The 18,033-nt window shown below is 42.6% G+C and overlaps 1 protein-coding gene across 1 annotated transcript in view; it reads right to left on the bottom strand.

Annotated features, from left to right (window-relative positions):
* Positions 1-10,405: 10,405 nt before the first annotated feature.
* PPA1 (inorganic pyrophosphatase 1) overlaps positions 10,406-18,033 on the bottom strand; it is a 35,692-nt gene continuing 28,064 nt past the window's right edge. Inside the window, exons 9-11 of the mRNA XM_045783431.2 lie at positions 12,437-12,506; positions 11,362-11,404; positions 10,406-10,754 (exon numbers count right to left, since the gene is read on the bottom strand). Coding sequence (XP_045639387.1) covers positions 10,723-10,754; positions 11,362-11,404; positions 12,437-12,506 — 145 coding nt within the window. The 3' untranslated portion in view covers positions 10,406-10,722. The remainder of the gene's footprint in view (positions 10,755-11,361; positions 11,405-12,436; positions 12,507-18,033) is intronic.

The raw sequence follows: 18,033 nt of genomic DNA, 5'->3' as shown, positions 1-18,033 counted from the left end.
GGAACCTCCGGCATTTTCAGCTTTCTGTGCCTGGTCCGTTTGGGCATCTCCATTTTCTGCAGGGTTATTCCCATCCTCCAGCACTGGATTTCCCTTTTTTCTCTTTGGATCCCTTCTTCCCCTTCGTTGAAGGAGCCTATCCAGGTGTAGGTTGTGGCTTTGGAGGAGCAGGTTTAGAGCTGGAGGCCTCAGTATGAACTCATGTTTAGCTTAATACAGATATAGATGGCTGTATATGTCAATATTTATAGATACATGTATACACACAGGTTGGTATACACACATACATTTCCTTGCTCTGTCAGCTGAGAGGACCTAGAAGCAACAGCAACTCAGTAGCAATAAGCACACCTAGCACCCAGATCTTGGTTTCTAATACCATTCTCTGATAAAAGGAATCAAGGCTCCTTGGAGAAATGGCTGGTTCCAGGGCTGGGGCAGGGAATATACAAAAATAAAATTAAAAGGCAACCTATGGAATGGGAGAAATACTTGCCAATCATATATCTGATAAGGGGTTAATATCCAAAATATAAAAAGAACTCATACAACTCAATAGCAAAAAAACAATCTGATTAAGAAATGGGCAGAGGGGGGCGCCTGGGTGGCACAGCGGTTAAGCGTCTGCCTTCTGCTCAGGGCGTGATCCCGGCGTTATGGGATCGAGCCCCACATCAGGCTCCTCAGCTATGAGCCTGCTTCTTCCTCTCCCACTCCCCCTGCTTGTGTTCCCTCTCTCGCTGGCTGTCTCTATCTCTGTCGAATAAATAAATAAAATCTTTTAAAAAAAAAGATGGGCAGAGGATCTGAACAGACGTGATTCCAGAGAAGACATACAGATGGTCAATAGGTGCATGAGAAGGTAGGACATCACTAGTCACCAGGGAAATGCAAGTCAAAACCACAATGAGAGAATTAGAATGGATTTGATCCATTTTTAGATGGATATTATCAAAAAGTGAATGTACTTAACATTTTTAGAATGGATATTATCAAAAAGACGAGATAAGTGTGGGCGAGGATGTGGAGAAAAGGGCACCCTTGTGCACTGTTGGAATGAAAACAGTATGGACGTTCCTCAAAAAATAAAGAATAGAACTACCATATGACCCAGCTATTCCATTTCTGGCATATCCAAAGAAGATAAAGACATGATCTTAAAGAGATATCTGCACTCCCAAGTTCACTGCAGCATTATTCACAATAGCCAAGATAAGGAAATGACCTAAATGCCCATCAATTGTTGAATGGCTAAAGAAGATGTGATATGTATCCACAATGAAGTATTATTCAGCCATAAGAAGGAAATCCTGCCATTTGTGACGACATGGATGAGCTTGGAGACATTATGCTGAGTGAAATAAACCAGAAAAAGTAAATACTGTATGATATCACTCATATATAGAATCCAAAAGAGCCAAACTCCTAGAAACAGAGTAGAGTGGTGGTTACCAGGGGCAGAAGGGTAGGGAACTAGGGAGATACAGGTCAAAGGGCACAAACTTCCAGTTATAAATAATTTCTGGGGATCTAAGGTAGAGCATGGTGATTATAGTTAATAATACTGTATTTTATACCTGATAGTTGCTAAGAGTTGCTAAAGATTTTATTTATTTATTTGACAGAGAGAGAGCCAGCGAGAGAGGGAACACAAGAGGGAACACAAGCAGGGGGAGTGGGAGAAGCAGGCACCCAGCGGAGGAGCCTGATGTGGGGCTCGATCCCATAGCGCCGGGATCACGCCCTGAGCCGAAGGCAGACGCTTAACCGCTGTGCCACCCAGGCGCCCCTAAGAGAGTAGATCTTAAATGTTCTCACCACAAAAAAGAAACGGTGATCATGTGAGGTGACATGTTGGAGGTGTGAGCTGACGGTAATCCTTTCATAGTGCATAAGTGTATCTCATCAACATGAGTTGATGTTACCTGTCCGTGTTGTCTCAACCAAACTGGGAAAAGAAAAAGATTGAGAAAGAATAAGAGGGCGAGGAAGGGAGAAATGTGTGATGGTATTTATGCATTTAGGCTAAATGATTACTATTTATAGGGATGTATAAAAGAACATCTTTTGAGAATGGGCTCTGGAATCAGACTGCCTGGGTTTGAATCCCAGTTCCTCAACTTACTCATTCTGCAACTTCGGGTAACTGGTGTAATCTTAATTTGCCTACAATGGGTAATGATAGTGTCTACCTCATTATAGCGTCTCTGGTGGCTAGCACAGTTCCTGGCATGTAGCAGGTGTCTGATGAAGTGTGTTCAGTAACTGAAGCAATGACTTTTATGAAGATTAAATAAGATTATATAATTTCAGTTTGCTGGCACAATCCAAACATTCAATAAAAGTTGAATATTATCATCAACATCCTTTTCAGCCTTAGGATACCTTCCTTTGCACGGGCTGTTCCCTCCGTCTGGGACACTTTCCATCTCTTCTGTGCCTTGTTGCTCAAGACCCAGGTCAAGCAAACTCCCCCTAGGCAGCCTTTCCCACGTGGCCCCTTCCCGTATTGTCCCTCGACTTCTTTTCCACCATTACAGCACCTCCTAGGTTGGTTTTGGTTTTTTCATGATGGCTTTATTGAGATGTAATTCACATGTCCTCAAACTCACCCATTTGCAGTGTACAAATCAGTGATTTTCAGTATGTGGAGTTGGGCAGGCATCACCCCAATTTTAGAATATTTTCAGCATCCCCCAAAGAAACCCCATGCCCATTAGTCCCACTCCCCCTCCGGCCTCTGGCAACCACTAGTATACTTTCTGTCCTGATGGGATTTTTGTTTTCTAGACTTTCATGGAATGGAATCATATAAGATATGATTTGGTGCCTGGCTTCTTTCACTCAGCATCACGTTTTCTAGATTCATCTAAGTTGTAGCGCGTGCCCATAGTTCATTCCTTTTCATGGCTGCATAATACCCGCTTCATGGTTATACCACATTTTACTTATCCATTCATCAGCTGATGGACGTTTGGAGTGGTTTACACTTTTTGGCTGTTACGAGTAATGCTGCTATGAACGTATGTACACATTTTTATGGACACATCTCTCTTGGTCTGTACCTAGGGGTGGAGTCGCTAGGTGATGTGGTAACACCACTATGTTGAGCTTTTCGAGAAACTGCATTTTCCAAAGCGGCCGCACCATTTTGCATTCCCACCAGCAGTGTATGAGGAGGTCAGTTTCTCCACGCCTCCAGTCACTTTCTAGTGTACCGCCGTACCAGGGAACTTCTTGAAGGCAAAGAGTATGAAATTGTGGTTTTCTGTCACCCCAGCTCTCAGCCCAGTGCCAGACACAGAGAGAAACTTTGTTCCCACCCTTTGTTCCCTGCTCCACGGGACTCTAGCAGATCATAAAGACACAATACCTTCCATGGTAAAATACATGCTCGAGGCAGGAGTCGACTACTGTATCATACAAAATGAGGACCCTGAGGCCCAGGGAAGTAAAAAGATCTGCCCGATGTCACCCAGAGCCAGAACTCAGGACTCGGCCCTGGCCGCACAGAGCTCTTTCCTAAAGTGCTCTGCAAACCGCCTCTGAATTTACTCCAAGACCAGAGGACGATCAGCTTTGGCTCCACGGATCTGGTGCCGCAGCCCCAGGACGGAACCACAGATGGCAAATTGCCCTGCAATAGCGCGTTTCTCTTCAGCATTCGTGGAAAGCCGGCATTCGAAACCACAGCATGTCTGTGTCTTTGAACCTATGAATAACCTTGTGATCATTCACCCTCCAGTAAAATCGAAGCCACACATCTCTGCACAGCGTCTGAGCTGTGGCTTCAGGACCCCTGGGCACAGGCTGTGTCCCCGTGGGGTGCTGGAGCCCCCGTGTGGAAGGCCATGCATGCATCACTCCCCGATGGGGCCCTCTCAGACCCTCAGTGGAAGCAGGCAGGCACCGGCTGCTGGCTGTCAACTTGAGCTGTACAATGACGCCCTTATGTTTCTATTTGCAAAGCCATTCGAGAAGCAGTGGGTTGTTACTGAACTCCCACTGTGGACTCAGTGCTGTGCTGGATGACACGGCACAAACACGGCCTCTGCCTGCGAGCAGCTGGCAGGCTGTTGAGGGATCCGTTCCGGGCTTGTGATGCATTTTAATCAGCTAGGGAGAGAGACAGGGATGCTAGGGAAGTGGACTTGAAGCAGGAATGCCTCCGCAGGGAAGGAGCAGGGGGAGAGTGGCCCCCGGGGCATGGGTGCAGCAGTGGGGAGCCACACGTGCCACGGGAACATCCGCGGTACTGCCCAAGGTGGAGGTGTGGATGTCAGCTGGAAGAGGCCTTCCGGGGCACCCAGGTCAAGCCCCTTAACTCCCAGGAATGGATGTTGTGCATGGAAGGTGACCCAGCCCGTTGGTCTCTTGAGATGACCTGACAAAGTGCAGCCAGTTTTATGTGGCTTGCCAGGTGAAAGAGGAGACCAGCTTGTCACTGGGGAGAGCCGTGGTGCTGGGAGGGTGTCACATTCCCAGCCCTTCGCGAAGGGCCAGGCCCAAGACGCCCAGAGACCTCAGGCAGCTCACTTGGCCTCCCTAGTTCCACGTTGCAAGTGAGTTAAATGAGATGAAGTACATAAAGCGTGTAGAACGGGCCTGACGCTTATTCAGTAAGGACTCTCAAACGGGAGCTATTTGTTTAAAGATTTTTAAGTAATCTCCGCACCCAACATGGGGCTCGAACTCACAGCCCTGAGATCAAGAGGCACACGCTCTATTGATTGAGCCGGCCAGGTGCCCCACAAACGGGAGCTATTTTTGTGGCTGCTGTTGCTGTGGTAGAAGTTTGCTGATTATTTCACACTGACTATATTACAACCCGCTGAGAACTCTTTCGCTAATTTATGAGCTTTATGACTGGAGCAGTGGTTTCAAACATCGAGATATGTTAGAATTACCTGAGGGGAACTGGTTCAAAATTAGATTTCAGGGGCGCCTGGGTGGCGCAGTCGTTACGCGTCTGCCTTCGGCTCAGGGCGTGATCCTGGCGTTCTGGAATCGAGCCCCACGTCAGGCTCCTCCGCTATGAGCCTGCTTCTCCCTCTCCCACTCCCCCTGCTTGTGTTCCCTCTCTCGCTGGCTGTCTCTCTCTGTCAAATAAATAAATAAAATCTTTAAAAACAAACAAACAAAATTAGATTTCAGGGCCTAGCCCCTCCTAGTTGTAGTTCAGTAGGAGATATTTATATGTATCTATATATAGAGATATGTTATCAATCATATATAATATGTATATTATATGTATTGTATGTATTTCTTTATTGTTCACAAATATCTCAGGTGATTCAGTGCTGGTGGTTCGAGGACCCCAGGGAGAGAGGCTGCCTTGAGCTGGGAGCCCTCTGCCGCAGGCTGTGCTGAGCACTGTCCATTGGTGTTCTCCTACTTCATTTGATTTTCTTTAAAAAAAAAAATTAAAATTATTTTAGAAAAATAATTCAAAGAGCACAGAATCTTATTAAGTGGAAGGAAACTCCCTGGACCCGCTTCTTCCACGCTTATCTCTACATTCCCACCCCCTGAGATAATCCCCGTTATCTGGTTATGTGGTTGGTTGGTTGGTTTCCAGTAATTATCTGTGCCCATACAAGCGTACCCGCGAATGCATCTCTTTCCCCCCACGCTCGCTTTGTGAAAAACACGAATAGCATCATAGGATAGAGCAGGGATTGGCAATGTCTTCAGGAGCATGTTGAATAGTAAATATTTTTCCACTCTGCAGGCCATATGGTCTCTGTCCCAACTACTAAACTCTCCCCTGCAGCTCGAAGGCAGCCACAATTCACAAACGAATGGGCGTGGCTGTTCCGAGGCCGCACTGGTGAGCGGGCGGGCTTTGGCCCACGGGCCGCAGTCGGCTGCCCGGAGTACAGCCTTCTCCTTCTCTTATCGCTTGTGTGTTTTGAGTATCTTTTCCCTATCAGCCCCTGGAGTGACTTTATTAACTGCTGCATGGTACTGAGAACACATTTAGCCACTCTCAAGTGGACAGCTAGCTACTTCCCAGGTTTTGCTGTACTAAGCAAAGCTGCTGTACACTGTGTGCTCGGTTGACTATTCTTAGTCGACTGGAATGAATTCTCAGAGCAGAACTGCTGACTCAAAGGGTAAGTGTGAGTTGAAAATTTTGAGAGACTGCCAAATTGATCTCAGGCTTCTTTTTAAATTCAGATTGCCACATAACCTAGTGGTTTTCATTGCTTAATCTTACCTCTGGTAAATATTTTCTGTTAATTTAAAGGTTTTGTAATAACTAAAGGAAAGATTCCAAAGACCGACAGAGGGAACAATGAACTGTGTGGTAACGGACTCCAGTTTATAATTCTTTAATAAATACTTGCCCACCATGAAGCGATTAGCACAGCATTCTTGTCCATATAAAAGCAAATTCCCTTCTGCCCAGACTCCCAGAAAGCAGTAGGCGCAGCTCTTTCTAAGTGTAAAGAACATTCTGTGCAAAAGCACGGTTTAAGCCCTTGCAGAGCAAACATGCGGATCAGATAGGACAGAACTGCCTTTACAGCGCTGCAGCACACGTAGGCCTAGGCTCCGTGCTGGCGAGAATGACCTGGATTTCCAGTGCGATTTAGCAGTCAGACCCTTCACACAGCTGGGCCAATGTCTCAGATTCTCTTACCTGGAAAAATGCATCGGTCACACTCACTGTGGTTGAGATTACAGTTGTGAACAACCAGCCTCCATCGAGCCTCGTCTGTGACCCTGGCACTGGGGAAGTCCTTTACCGACATTCCTTCCACCCTGTGAGGATGGCTTTATGACCATCTTACAGATGGAAAAACTAAAGCTCAAGTAGGTTAAGTGATTGAACCACGGTGATATAGTCAGATTTGACTTGCAAGTCTACGGGGAAAAAATACAATCATTTACTGCATTGAAAACTGGCAAAAACCTTGATGACTGATTCCTAACTCTTGGGCCAATTCTTAGGAAGTCCTGCACATTGTATAATCTGTCATTACAAAACCCATTTCTCATCCTAACAAATAAACCATTTCAGAAATTACATATGACTGTGACTGAGGCAACGTTTAAAAATAGACTTACAAAAGGGAGTAAGAGATATATTGCTAAAATCTGAATGCTAACATTTCTGATTCTGGTCCAGACAAGACGGCATAGACCCATTTTTCCCTGCTGCTCATGGCTAAGTACAGCTACAAACCCTGGAAATGGCAAACAGACGACCATAGGAAAACTCTGAAAAGTGGTAAGGCGGCGAACTGGTTGGGACCAGGACCGGAGAGCAGCACAGTGGCAGGGGCACGTGTGTCCTACCACCCACAGGAGAGTCCTTCCCAACCCCTGACCTAGCAATAGAAGGCAGCCCAGACAGGCTCATTCCTCCCCCTTAGAAAATGGGAGTCTGTCTGGTGGTACGACTCCCGCTGGCAAGGGGGGTCATGGGCAGTCCAGCCAGGCATAAGCCACCAGGGAGGTATTCTCCTTCCCCAGAGATGCCCCCTTCCCCCCAAGAGTTTCCTAGGTGGGTGGTCGGGCTGAGCCTGAGGGAGAAACCCAGCTATAGCACGTAGACCAGTACAGGAGGCCTCTTTATCCCTGCAGCCTAAAGTAAGACTCTCCTCCCCACCCAGGGACACTAGCCCAGTAGGGTGGGTTGGGAGGACCAGTTGGGGGACCCACACGCCCTTCCTCCACCAAGAGATACCCACCAGCACCTTGAAGCAGCACCTGCAGGAACCAACAGAAGCCCCAGTGGCACCAGAGAAAACCAAGCATACCAGAGCTAACAGTGTGAAGCGCTGAAAGTTAAACTGCCATTGAAATGAATTAGGCCAAGCCCCATGCACTAGCTAGCCCTCAGCGGGGGATGTCTGCTAAAATACAAGATTTACATAGGACCATAATAGACAAAATGTCTAGGACACAACTAACCCATCATACCGTGGACGAAGAAAATCACAACTTAAGTGAAAAAAAGACAACGGACGCCAACACAGTGATGAATCTTGACAAGGATTTTAAAGCAGCCTCTTAAAACTGCAGTTAAGATTGTCAATTAGAAATTCCCTTGAAATAAGTTACAAAATAGAAAACCTTGGCAAAGAAATAGAAATTATAAAAACCGAATGGAAACTACAGAACTAAAACTACAGTAACTTAACAGTTTCATAATAACAGAACACCTGCTGGGTAGGCTCACTGTGAGTGTGGAGATGATAGAGGACAGGCTCCATGAACTCGAGGGCAGAACAACATAACTCGCCCAGCCTGAAACAGAGCCTACAGACTCGAAAAAGAAAGCAGAGCCTACGGACTCAAAAAAGAAAGCAGAGCCTACGGACCCATGGACGGTGGCAAAGGATCTAACTCTCGTATCGTCAGGCTCCCAGAAAAAATGGAGAGTGGGGCTGGGGCTGAAAGAGTACTTGAAGAAATACGACTGAAAAATTCCCACATCTGGTAAAAGAGCCAAGCTGAGCAAACCCTCAACAGGATAAAATGTGAACATAGCAGTAATTATCTTACATGTGAACTGGTACAACCACTCTGGAAAACAATCTGGCAGCTTCTTATGAGACTAAGCACACATCCATCATTTGACCTAGAAATCACAGTGACAGGTGATGCTGACACACAAATGTGTCTGGGGATGCTCACAGTGGCTTTATGTGTAATAGCCAGAAACTGGAATGAGGGGCACCTGAGTGGCTCAGCCGTTAAGCGTCTGCCTTCGGCTCAGGTCATGATCCCAGGGTCCTGGGATCAAGCCCCGCATCGGGCTCCCTGCTCAGCGGGAAGCCTGCTTCTCCCTCTCACACTCCCCTTGCTTGTGTTCCCTCTCTCACTGTCTCTCTCTCTAATAAATAAATAAAATCTTTAAAATAAAAAAAAAAACTGGAATGAGCCTACATACATACCAAGGAATACTACTTAGCAATAAAAAGGGATGAATAAAAAGCATGAACTATTGATATATGCAACAACCTAGAAGAATCTCCAGGGACTTAGGCTGAGTGAGAAAAGCCAATCCCACAAGGCTACCCACTGTGGGGTACCACTTATATAATATTTTTGGATTTACAAAATTGTAGAAATGGAAGACAGATTAGGGGTTGCCAGGGATTAAGGATTGGTCTGGGGAGAACCTGAAAGAAGGAGGTGTGGTTGTAAAATAAAAGGACAACATGAGGTTGTGTTGTTAGCACTGTTCAGTGTTTTGGGGCGCCTGGGTGGCTCAGTTGGTTAAGCATCTGCCTTCAGCTCAGATCATGATCCCAGGGTCCTGGGAATGGAGTCCTACACATCAGGCTCCCTGCTCGGCAGGGAGTCTGCCTCTCCCTCTCCCTCTGCCTCTCCCTCAGCTCATGCTCTCTCTCATTCTCTCAAATAAACAAATAAAATGTTAAAAAAAATTATTATTTGAAAGAGCAAGAGAGCACAAGAGAGGAGAGAGACAGAGGGAGAGGGAAATGTAGACATCCCGCTTAGCAGGGAGCCTGGCATGGGGCTCAGTCCCAGGACCCCGGGATCATGACCTGAGCCGAAGGCAGACGCTTAACTTCCTGGGCCACCCAGGTGCTCCAACAAGTAAAATCTTAAAAAAAAAAAAGGAACTGTTCGGTGCCTTGTAGAATGCAGGAACCTACATGGGAAATTCAGTTTTACAGAACAATAAGCCACAAAAAAGGAGCACAGGTAAAACTGGAAAATCTGAATAAGTTCAGTGGACCATATCAAAGCCAGTGTGCTGGTGGTCACATCATACTATCATTTTGCAAAATCGTACCTTTGGAGGAAACGGGAAGGTATAGAGAGACTCTGTATTATTTCTTACAATTGCGTGTGAATCCACAATGATCTGTGGATTCAAAAACACAAAAAACTGTGCTTAATACAGGCCATTATAGGAGTTACATCTTATTTACAAATGAGGGAACTGAAGTTGGGTGGTGGGTAACTGACCTAAGATTACGGAGTTACAAGTAAATGGGCTAGAATTGAAAATTCAGGTCCGTGCAGCTCCAAAACCCACAACCTTAATCACAAAGCTATTTGGACTGATAACTCCAAATATAATGTAAATGACATAAGAATCCAATTTGTTGATTTAGGGAAGTAAAAAAAGTAACTATATCATTTCAAAAGGTGAGCAAGGTTTTGCTTTCTGCTAATATGTCAGAAGTTTAAAAGCTTTTGCTTTACAATGGGATGCTGGGAATTAGTAACAATATAGTATCGAGACTACTTACTGCAAACCTAAGGGATTTCGTTCTCAGGTTCCTAAAAATAAAGTCAGTTTCAGTCTAATAGTTATGAAACTGAATTATAAGATCATTGAGAGAAACAAACACCAACTGGCACCCATGCCTGCTTGGTAATGTCAGGCTTCAGAGTAAAGTAAAAATATTATAAATGAAGTTTCAGCAAAATAATTTTATTTTCTAACACATGGTAAACATATACATCCAACATGCACTATTCTCACACTTTTATTCACAAATGACTTCCGAATTACAACCACTTTTTTACTGAAACGTACTAAGTTATCTTAGTTGAGATATGAAAAATGCTCTTAGATGCGTAACATTCTGAGTATATTGGTGGCAGCAGAATTTGCTTTAGTTAGATTAGATCTAGGAATTTAAAGCTTTGGAAAGCTACTACTTTTGCATCTAATACTCCAGATGAACAGGATGCAGCAATATCAGCTTGTACTCCACAAAAGATTCATTAGTTTTTCTGGTGATGGAACCACTTATCCACTGCATTCAGAGAAAAGAAAACCAAATTAGAATTTCTATTAAGAATCAAAATTTAAAATAAAAAAAGAATCAAAACACACCCAAAATATAATGAAGAATACCACCCTTGCTTTAGTATATCCTACCATAGATTACCTTCAAACAAACTTGCACCTCAAGTTTCACTACAGCAAAAACAGGTAATTTATCACAGTGTGTGCTTTCGGGCTTTCCCACTCTCGATCCTCATCAATAAACATGTGATTCTCACCAGAAGAAGCTTACAGAGAATTCTAAACGTAAAGGGGGAGAAAGCTGTTTTCTGGGTGAGGCAGCTGGTGGCTCTAATCCAGAGCCCCACGTGCTCCAACATCCACGAGGCATCTACCCGGAACCCGGAGGAGAGCAGTGGGTCACGGTCTGGAAACTGCTGTGACGGGGGCTGGCATGAAGGTTGGCATTACAGCCATCTGTCTTCCCCCATACATTCCGGAACTCTAAAAATGTGTCTTCTTCCCTTCCTTCTCTTTCTCTGTGGATGTACTGTGTAAGATATATCTAGATAGATATAACTTTCCCACACATGCACACAATGTTTAGTGTAATTTTACTAGAATACAGATCTTACCATCTGTTGGTACTGTGCAGGCAGATTCGCATGGTGGTGGTAACTAAAATAAAATAATAATATGTATTAGTCTGATTGCAGAAAAAAAATAAGCTAAAAAAGTATACCAACACAAAAATGAAAAAGAATCTGAACAGAAGATAACTGCCCCAATTTTTAGGTTCTAAAAATAATTTATAATATATAGGAACGAGGCAAGGTTCACTCTACTGCCAAAAAACAAACTCAGGCCCCTTAGCTTTGATTGCACACAGGAGACTAAATAAAAAGAAATGTTGCTTGAAATAACTGATGGGTGCATATACAATGAATTTATATATACACAAATATACATAGAAAGTAGGCAGAGTGTTCTCATCGAGAAGTTAACGACTGTAAACCAATAGTTTTTCCCTTCCAATTTTTCTTATTCACCTCAACTTTGTCAGTATTCACACATAAAGATAAATCTAAATGTACTGGCTTCATTGTTCAATTATTCTTTTTCCTTGTACTACACCCTACGTACAAGGCAGTAAAAAGTCAAACTTCATTTTCTTCTCCTTATTTAATATAGCAAATGAGAATAATTTAAGATTATTCAGTCTTTTGGTTAATCCAAATCAAGTAATTAAAAATAATACAAAGCCAAAATTATTTCTTTCACGAAGAGTTTACTACCTCTCAAGAATGTCTTTTCCAGGGTTATGAACCACGCCTGCACGGTGCCTGAACCTTGACTACTTTCTTAGTCCTTGCTTAGAACCAAGTCAAGTAAGATCCTATGAATTCTTTTGGAAAAAGGGCTTATGACGGGTACACAGGATTTGGGTCAGTCGGTACCTTCTGGAATCATTTTGATGGTTATAACTGTACTATTTTCCCATTTAGAGTTGACTAGGACCCTTCTCAGCTTCTCCCTTCAGTCAAATGTCCACTTGTGTGCAATACTGGTTTGTAAGTTCAGGACCTCACACAATAATGTGCATACAGGAGGAACGCCAATATTTGTTGAAAGAAGTACTTTCCCTCCCCGTTAGCAACAGATTTTTTTAGCCACCACGTATGTTCTTTTCCAAGGAAAACGTTTACGTACAGCATCCACAATAGCTTTGGCAGCATCAGGATCACACTTGAAGGGGCTCTCAGACACTGTAGTATTCATGCTATTAAACAAAACAAAAGTACTCATGAGTTGCAGTAACAAAACTTGTCTCTTAAGAGTTAAAAAAACAACAGACAGAGGGGCGCCTGGGTGGCACAGCGGTTAAGCGTCTGCCTTCGGCTCAGGGTGTGATCCTGGCGTTATGGGATCGAGCCCCACATCAGGCTCCTCCGCTGTGAGCCTGCTTCTTCCTCTCCCACTCCCCCTGCTTGTGTTCCCTCTCTCACTGACTGTCTCTATCTCTGTCAAATAAATAAATAAAATCTTTAAAAAAAAAAAAAAAAAAAAACAACAACAGACAGAGATGGCAGATGGTAGAGATCGTAGGCCAGATGAGATTCAAGTTTGGTTTACTTGACTCTTAAGTTTATTCAAGTTATAGGATACAAAATCAATACATACGAAAATTTGTTGCATTTTCCATACACTAATAATAAACTATCAGAAAGAGAAATTAAAGAAAACGATAACATTTCAGTTACATCAAAAAGAATAAAATACCTAGGACTGCATTTTTTTAAAGTAATCTCCATGTCTAACGTGGGATTCAAATTCAGGACCCCCGAGCCGCTTGCTCTACCGACTGAGCCAGCCAGGCACCCCGATTTAGCCAAGGAGGTGGGAAAGCTGAGTACACTGAAACCTGGAAGACGCTAATAAATGGCAAGACAGGCCATGCTCATGGGCTGGAAGAATTAACACGGTCAAAATATGCATACTACCCAAAGCAATCCACAGATTCAATGCAATTCCTATCAAAATTCAGTGGCATTTTTCACAGAAACAAGACAAATGATCCTAAAATTTGGGTGGAGCCACAAAAGACCCCGAAGAGCCAAAAAGGATTTTGCGAAATAAGAGCAAAGGTGGAGGCATCACACTCCCTGATTTCACACCACAGTAACCAGAATAGTATGGTACTGGCATAAAAACACATACACAGATCAAAGGAACAGAACAGAGAGCCCAGACATAAAACCCATTCATATAAGGTCAATTAATTTACGATAAAGGAGCCAAGAATATACAATGAGAAAAGGACAGTCTCTTCAATAAACGGTGTTGGAAAAACTGGACAGCCACATGCAAAAGAATGAAACTGGACCACTAGCTTACATCACACACAAATATTAAATCAAAATAGGTGAGACTTGAATGTAAGACCTGAAACCATAAAACTCCTAGAAGAAAACATAGGCAGTAAGCTCCTTGATATCAGTTTGGGGATAAATTTTTGAATTTATCCAAAAGGCAAAGGCAAAAGCAAAAATAAACAAGTAGGACATCAAATTAAAAAGCTTCCCAACAAAGGGAACCATCAACAAAATGAAAAGGCAACCTACTAAATGGGAGAAAATATTTGCAAAGCATGTATCTGATAAGCGGTTAAGATCTAAAATATATAAAGAACTCACACAACTCAACAGCAAACAATTGATTAAAAAATGGGTAAGAGGATTAGATAGGAAATTTTCTTTCTTTTTTTTTTTTTTTTTAAAGATTTTATTTATTCATTTGACACAGAGAGAGAGAGAGACAGCCAGCGAGAGAGGGAACACAAGCAGGGGGAGTGGGAGAGGAAGAAGCAGGCTCCCAGCAGAGGAGCCTGATGTGGGGCTCGATCCCAGGACCCCGGGATCACGCCCTGAGCCGAAGGCAGACGCTTAACGACTGAGCCACCCAGGCGCCCCTAGATAGGAAATTCTCCAAAGAAGACATACAGATGACCAACAGATACACAAAAAGGTGCTCAACATCACTCATCATCAGGCAAATGAAAATCAAAACCACAATGAGATGTCACCTCACACCTGTTAGAATGCCTATTATCAACAAGGTAAGAAATAACAAATGCTGGTGAAGCATCTGAGATCAATAGTCCTGGAGGGAACAACACTTGGTTCTTGAAGAAGGATTTCTGGAAAATACTCATAAACTGTGTCCAAACCTTTTAGAAAGTCCATGTGCTTTGATAGAGAAGTTCTACCTCTCAGAATTCAAACATACTTAAACAATGATCCATAAATGTTCAACATATACCATCTCACCATTGATAAGAATGAAAAGCTGGAAGTAACCAAAATGTCCAGCAATGGGGATGACTAAACACGGTGTATCTAGGAGGTAGGATATTACACGGAGATAGAATGTTACATAATATTATAAAAATACTTTTAATGATATGGGAAATATTTGTAGTGTTAAATGTTTAAAAAATCATAAAACATGGGGCGCCTGGGTGGCTCAGTCAGTTGAGCATCTGCCTTCAGCTTAGGTCATGATCTCAGGGTCCTGGGATCGAGTCCCTCATCCAGCTCTGTGCTCAGCGAAGAGCCTGCTTCTCCCCCTCCCTCTGCCTGCCACTCCCCCTGCTTGTGCGCTCGCGCGCGCTATCAAATAAATAAATAAAAATCTTTTTAAAAAGTTAATTAAAAAAATTAAAATCATAAAACAAATTATGCATGCAATATAATCCCAATTATGTTTTGAAGTATTACACACACACAAGGACTATTAAAAAAAACCACTCTAGGGGCGCCTGGGTGGCACAGCAGTTAAGCGTCTGCCTTCGGCTCAGGACGTGATCCCGGCGTTCTGGGATCGAGCCCCACATCAGGCTCCTCTGCTATGAGCCTGCTTCTTCCTCTCCCACTCCCCCTGCTTGTGTTCCCTCTCTCGCTGGCTGTCTCTATCTCTGTCAAATAAATAAATAAATCTTTAAAAAAAAAAAAAAAAACCACTCTAAATGTTAATAGGAACATCTATGGAAAAACTGATAAAGGAGGCTTTTTTGAAATACAGGTTTTCTTTTTGTTTATCCATAGTTCAAATTTTCCTATATATTAATTATTATAGTACTAGTATAACATGGGCATGATCAGTAATCGTCTACCAAAATGAAGAAGGAAATACCGGCAGTTCTCTGTTACTTAACACGCATTAAGGTCATTGCTATAGATATAAGATACCATTAAAATTGAGACCTTAAAAGCAATGTCTTATGATTGTATATTTTCACGCAAATGTGTAACAGCTCACTTTTCCCTCCGTTTGCGAACGACAGTGTTTTCACTTTACAGGACATTGTCCTGACTCACAGAACAGAAGATCCCTGAGATTTATTTTTATACATTAGGATTTTCTCATACTCAGAAAAAAAACCTCGCTGCCCAGATAACTTCTGACATTTAAAAAAAATGAATATAATACATATATATATAGTGAGAAAATTCAAAAAGTCCTAAAATGAAAGCCTTCCTCTCCTCTCCAGATGGTTGTCTTCAAAGGCAATTATAATTTATAGTTCTTGTTTCCCCCCAGAAAAAAAATTTAGATATAAATACATAGATGCTGGTATAGGTGTGGGTGGGTGTGGGGGGGGGGGTGTTTATCCTGCATAAATAGGACCATATTAAATATAATACTAGGAACTTTGCTTTTCTCCCTTAATATATTTTGGAGATCATTCCATATCAATATATCAATCTATCTATCTATCTATCTATCTATCTATCTATCTATCTATTCTTTTAATGTGCCATATACTGTTCTAGTATATAGATGTACTTAACCATTACATTGGTTTTCTAACATTTTGCTATTATAAACGACATTACAATGAACATCCTTATACGTGGATCCTGCTGAACTATGGATATATCCCTAGCAGTGGTAGTGTGAAGAAATACACGCAATTTCAACGTCTGGACTGGATCCTGTCACACTGCGCGCCACAAAGGGATAGCCACTTATATGCTCAGCAGTTACGTATGTATGTTCCTGGCATCCCTAGCTATCATCTGATTTTTTTTTAATTTTTGCAAATGTAATGGACGACATCATCTTGCTGAATTGCATTTTAAATTATGAGACTGTGCACCTTCTTCTGTGCAAACTTCCTTCTCCTAGCTTTTTTCTCCATCTATTGAGTGGTTAGTCTTTTTCTTACCGACCTGAATAACCTATTTATATATTAAAGAATTTAGCGCTTCGTTGCATTTTGTTTAAAAAAAAAAATGGGAAAAATTGTCTCCTGATTCATAAAAATATCAAAAGGAGACCTTTCTTGTATGGATTTTGAGTTTGTGCTCTGTTTAGAAAGGCCTTCCCTGCTATAATCTAATAAAGAAATTCACTTAGAGGCGCCTGGGTGGCTCAGTCAGTTAAGCGGCCACTTTCGGCTCAGGTCATGGTCTCAGGGTCTTGGGATAGAGCGCCGTGTCGGTCTTACCTGCTCAACAGAGAGTCTGCTTCTCCCACTGCCCCTCCCCCTGCCCATGCTCTCTTTCAAATAAATAAAATCTTAAAAAAAGAAAAAGAAAAAAAGAAAGAAGTTCACTTATACTTTTTCTAGAATTTTCACATCAAAATGTATGTGTCTGGCATTAAATATTGATGGAAGACAGGGCTGTAAACTCAAACACCAACAGACTGTACCCAATTAACATAAGGGTGTAGAGAAGCTAAATGTAAGAAAATGGGCTGAGCTGCTTCTGAGGGGCGCTCCAGGAGCACCTGCCTGGTCACAGCACCTCTCAAAAACAAAACGAAACAGCCAGAACATGGTGGTGGTTGCCAGTGCACATCTCTGGGATAAGGAGTATATGGAGCAAGGTGGGGATCTAGCCTGCTTTCTTCCGAAACAGCCAGTGGGTCCAAAACCATTCATCTGTAATACTTTGTTATAAACTAATACATCGTCGGGTCTACACAACTCTAAAAGGACTGAGTGATTTGACTTTCTTCTTCACTATCAAACTTTCAGGAAAACATGACAAAATAATTAACACTCCACCCCGCTACCACTACGCTCATTTTTTTTTTCCAGAATTTTCCTGGCTATTTTCACATGCAATTTTTTTCCGATGAAACTGAATGCTATTTATGAACACAGTTTACTTTTCTTTTTAACATATTTTATATTCCTCAACAGTCTTAAAGTTTTCTTCTTCTGGGTCCTGCAGATGTCTTGTTTATACCTTGGTGTTTGGGGTTTTTGTTTTGTTTTGTTTTTAAGATTTATTTATTTATTTATTTGACAGAGAGACAGCCAGCAAGAGAGGGAACACAAGCAGGGGGAGTGGGAGAGGAAGAAGCAGGCTTCCCAGTGGCATAGGGAGCCCGAATTGGGGCTCGATCCCAGAACCCTGGGATCACTCCCTGAGCCAAAGGCAGACGCTTAACGACTGAGCCACCCAGGCGCCCCTGGTTTTTTTTTTCTTTTTAAATACTATATTCTATATGGGCCCTTTTCCTCCATTATTGCTTCTGTTATCAGATGTATAGAAAGGTATCAATATACACATATATTCATTTTGTAGTTGGTCACCTTGCTAAATTCTTTATTTTTCCTCGGGTTTTCTGGGTACAAAATCATATCATCTGTGACAATTTGCTCTTCCTTTTCCAACATTTCTGCACCAAAATACATCTTTTCCCTTATATACTTCATTGACTACTATTTCAAAAACAACGTTAGTTAAGTGGTGATAGAGGGCATTCTCTTGTAAATCTTTAAATATTCAAGA

The sequence above is a fragment of the Ursus americanus genome, chromosome 6 (genome assembly GCF_024610735.1).
Source record: "Ursus americanus isolate L20-20 chromosome 6, mUrsAme1.1.p, whole genome shotgun sequence".
NCBI lineage: Eukaryota > Metazoa > Chordata > Mammalia > Carnivora > Ursidae > Ursus > Ursus americanus.
Note: the sequence above shows the minus strand (reverse complement) of the source record. Positions and strands in the feature narration are given on the sequence as shown.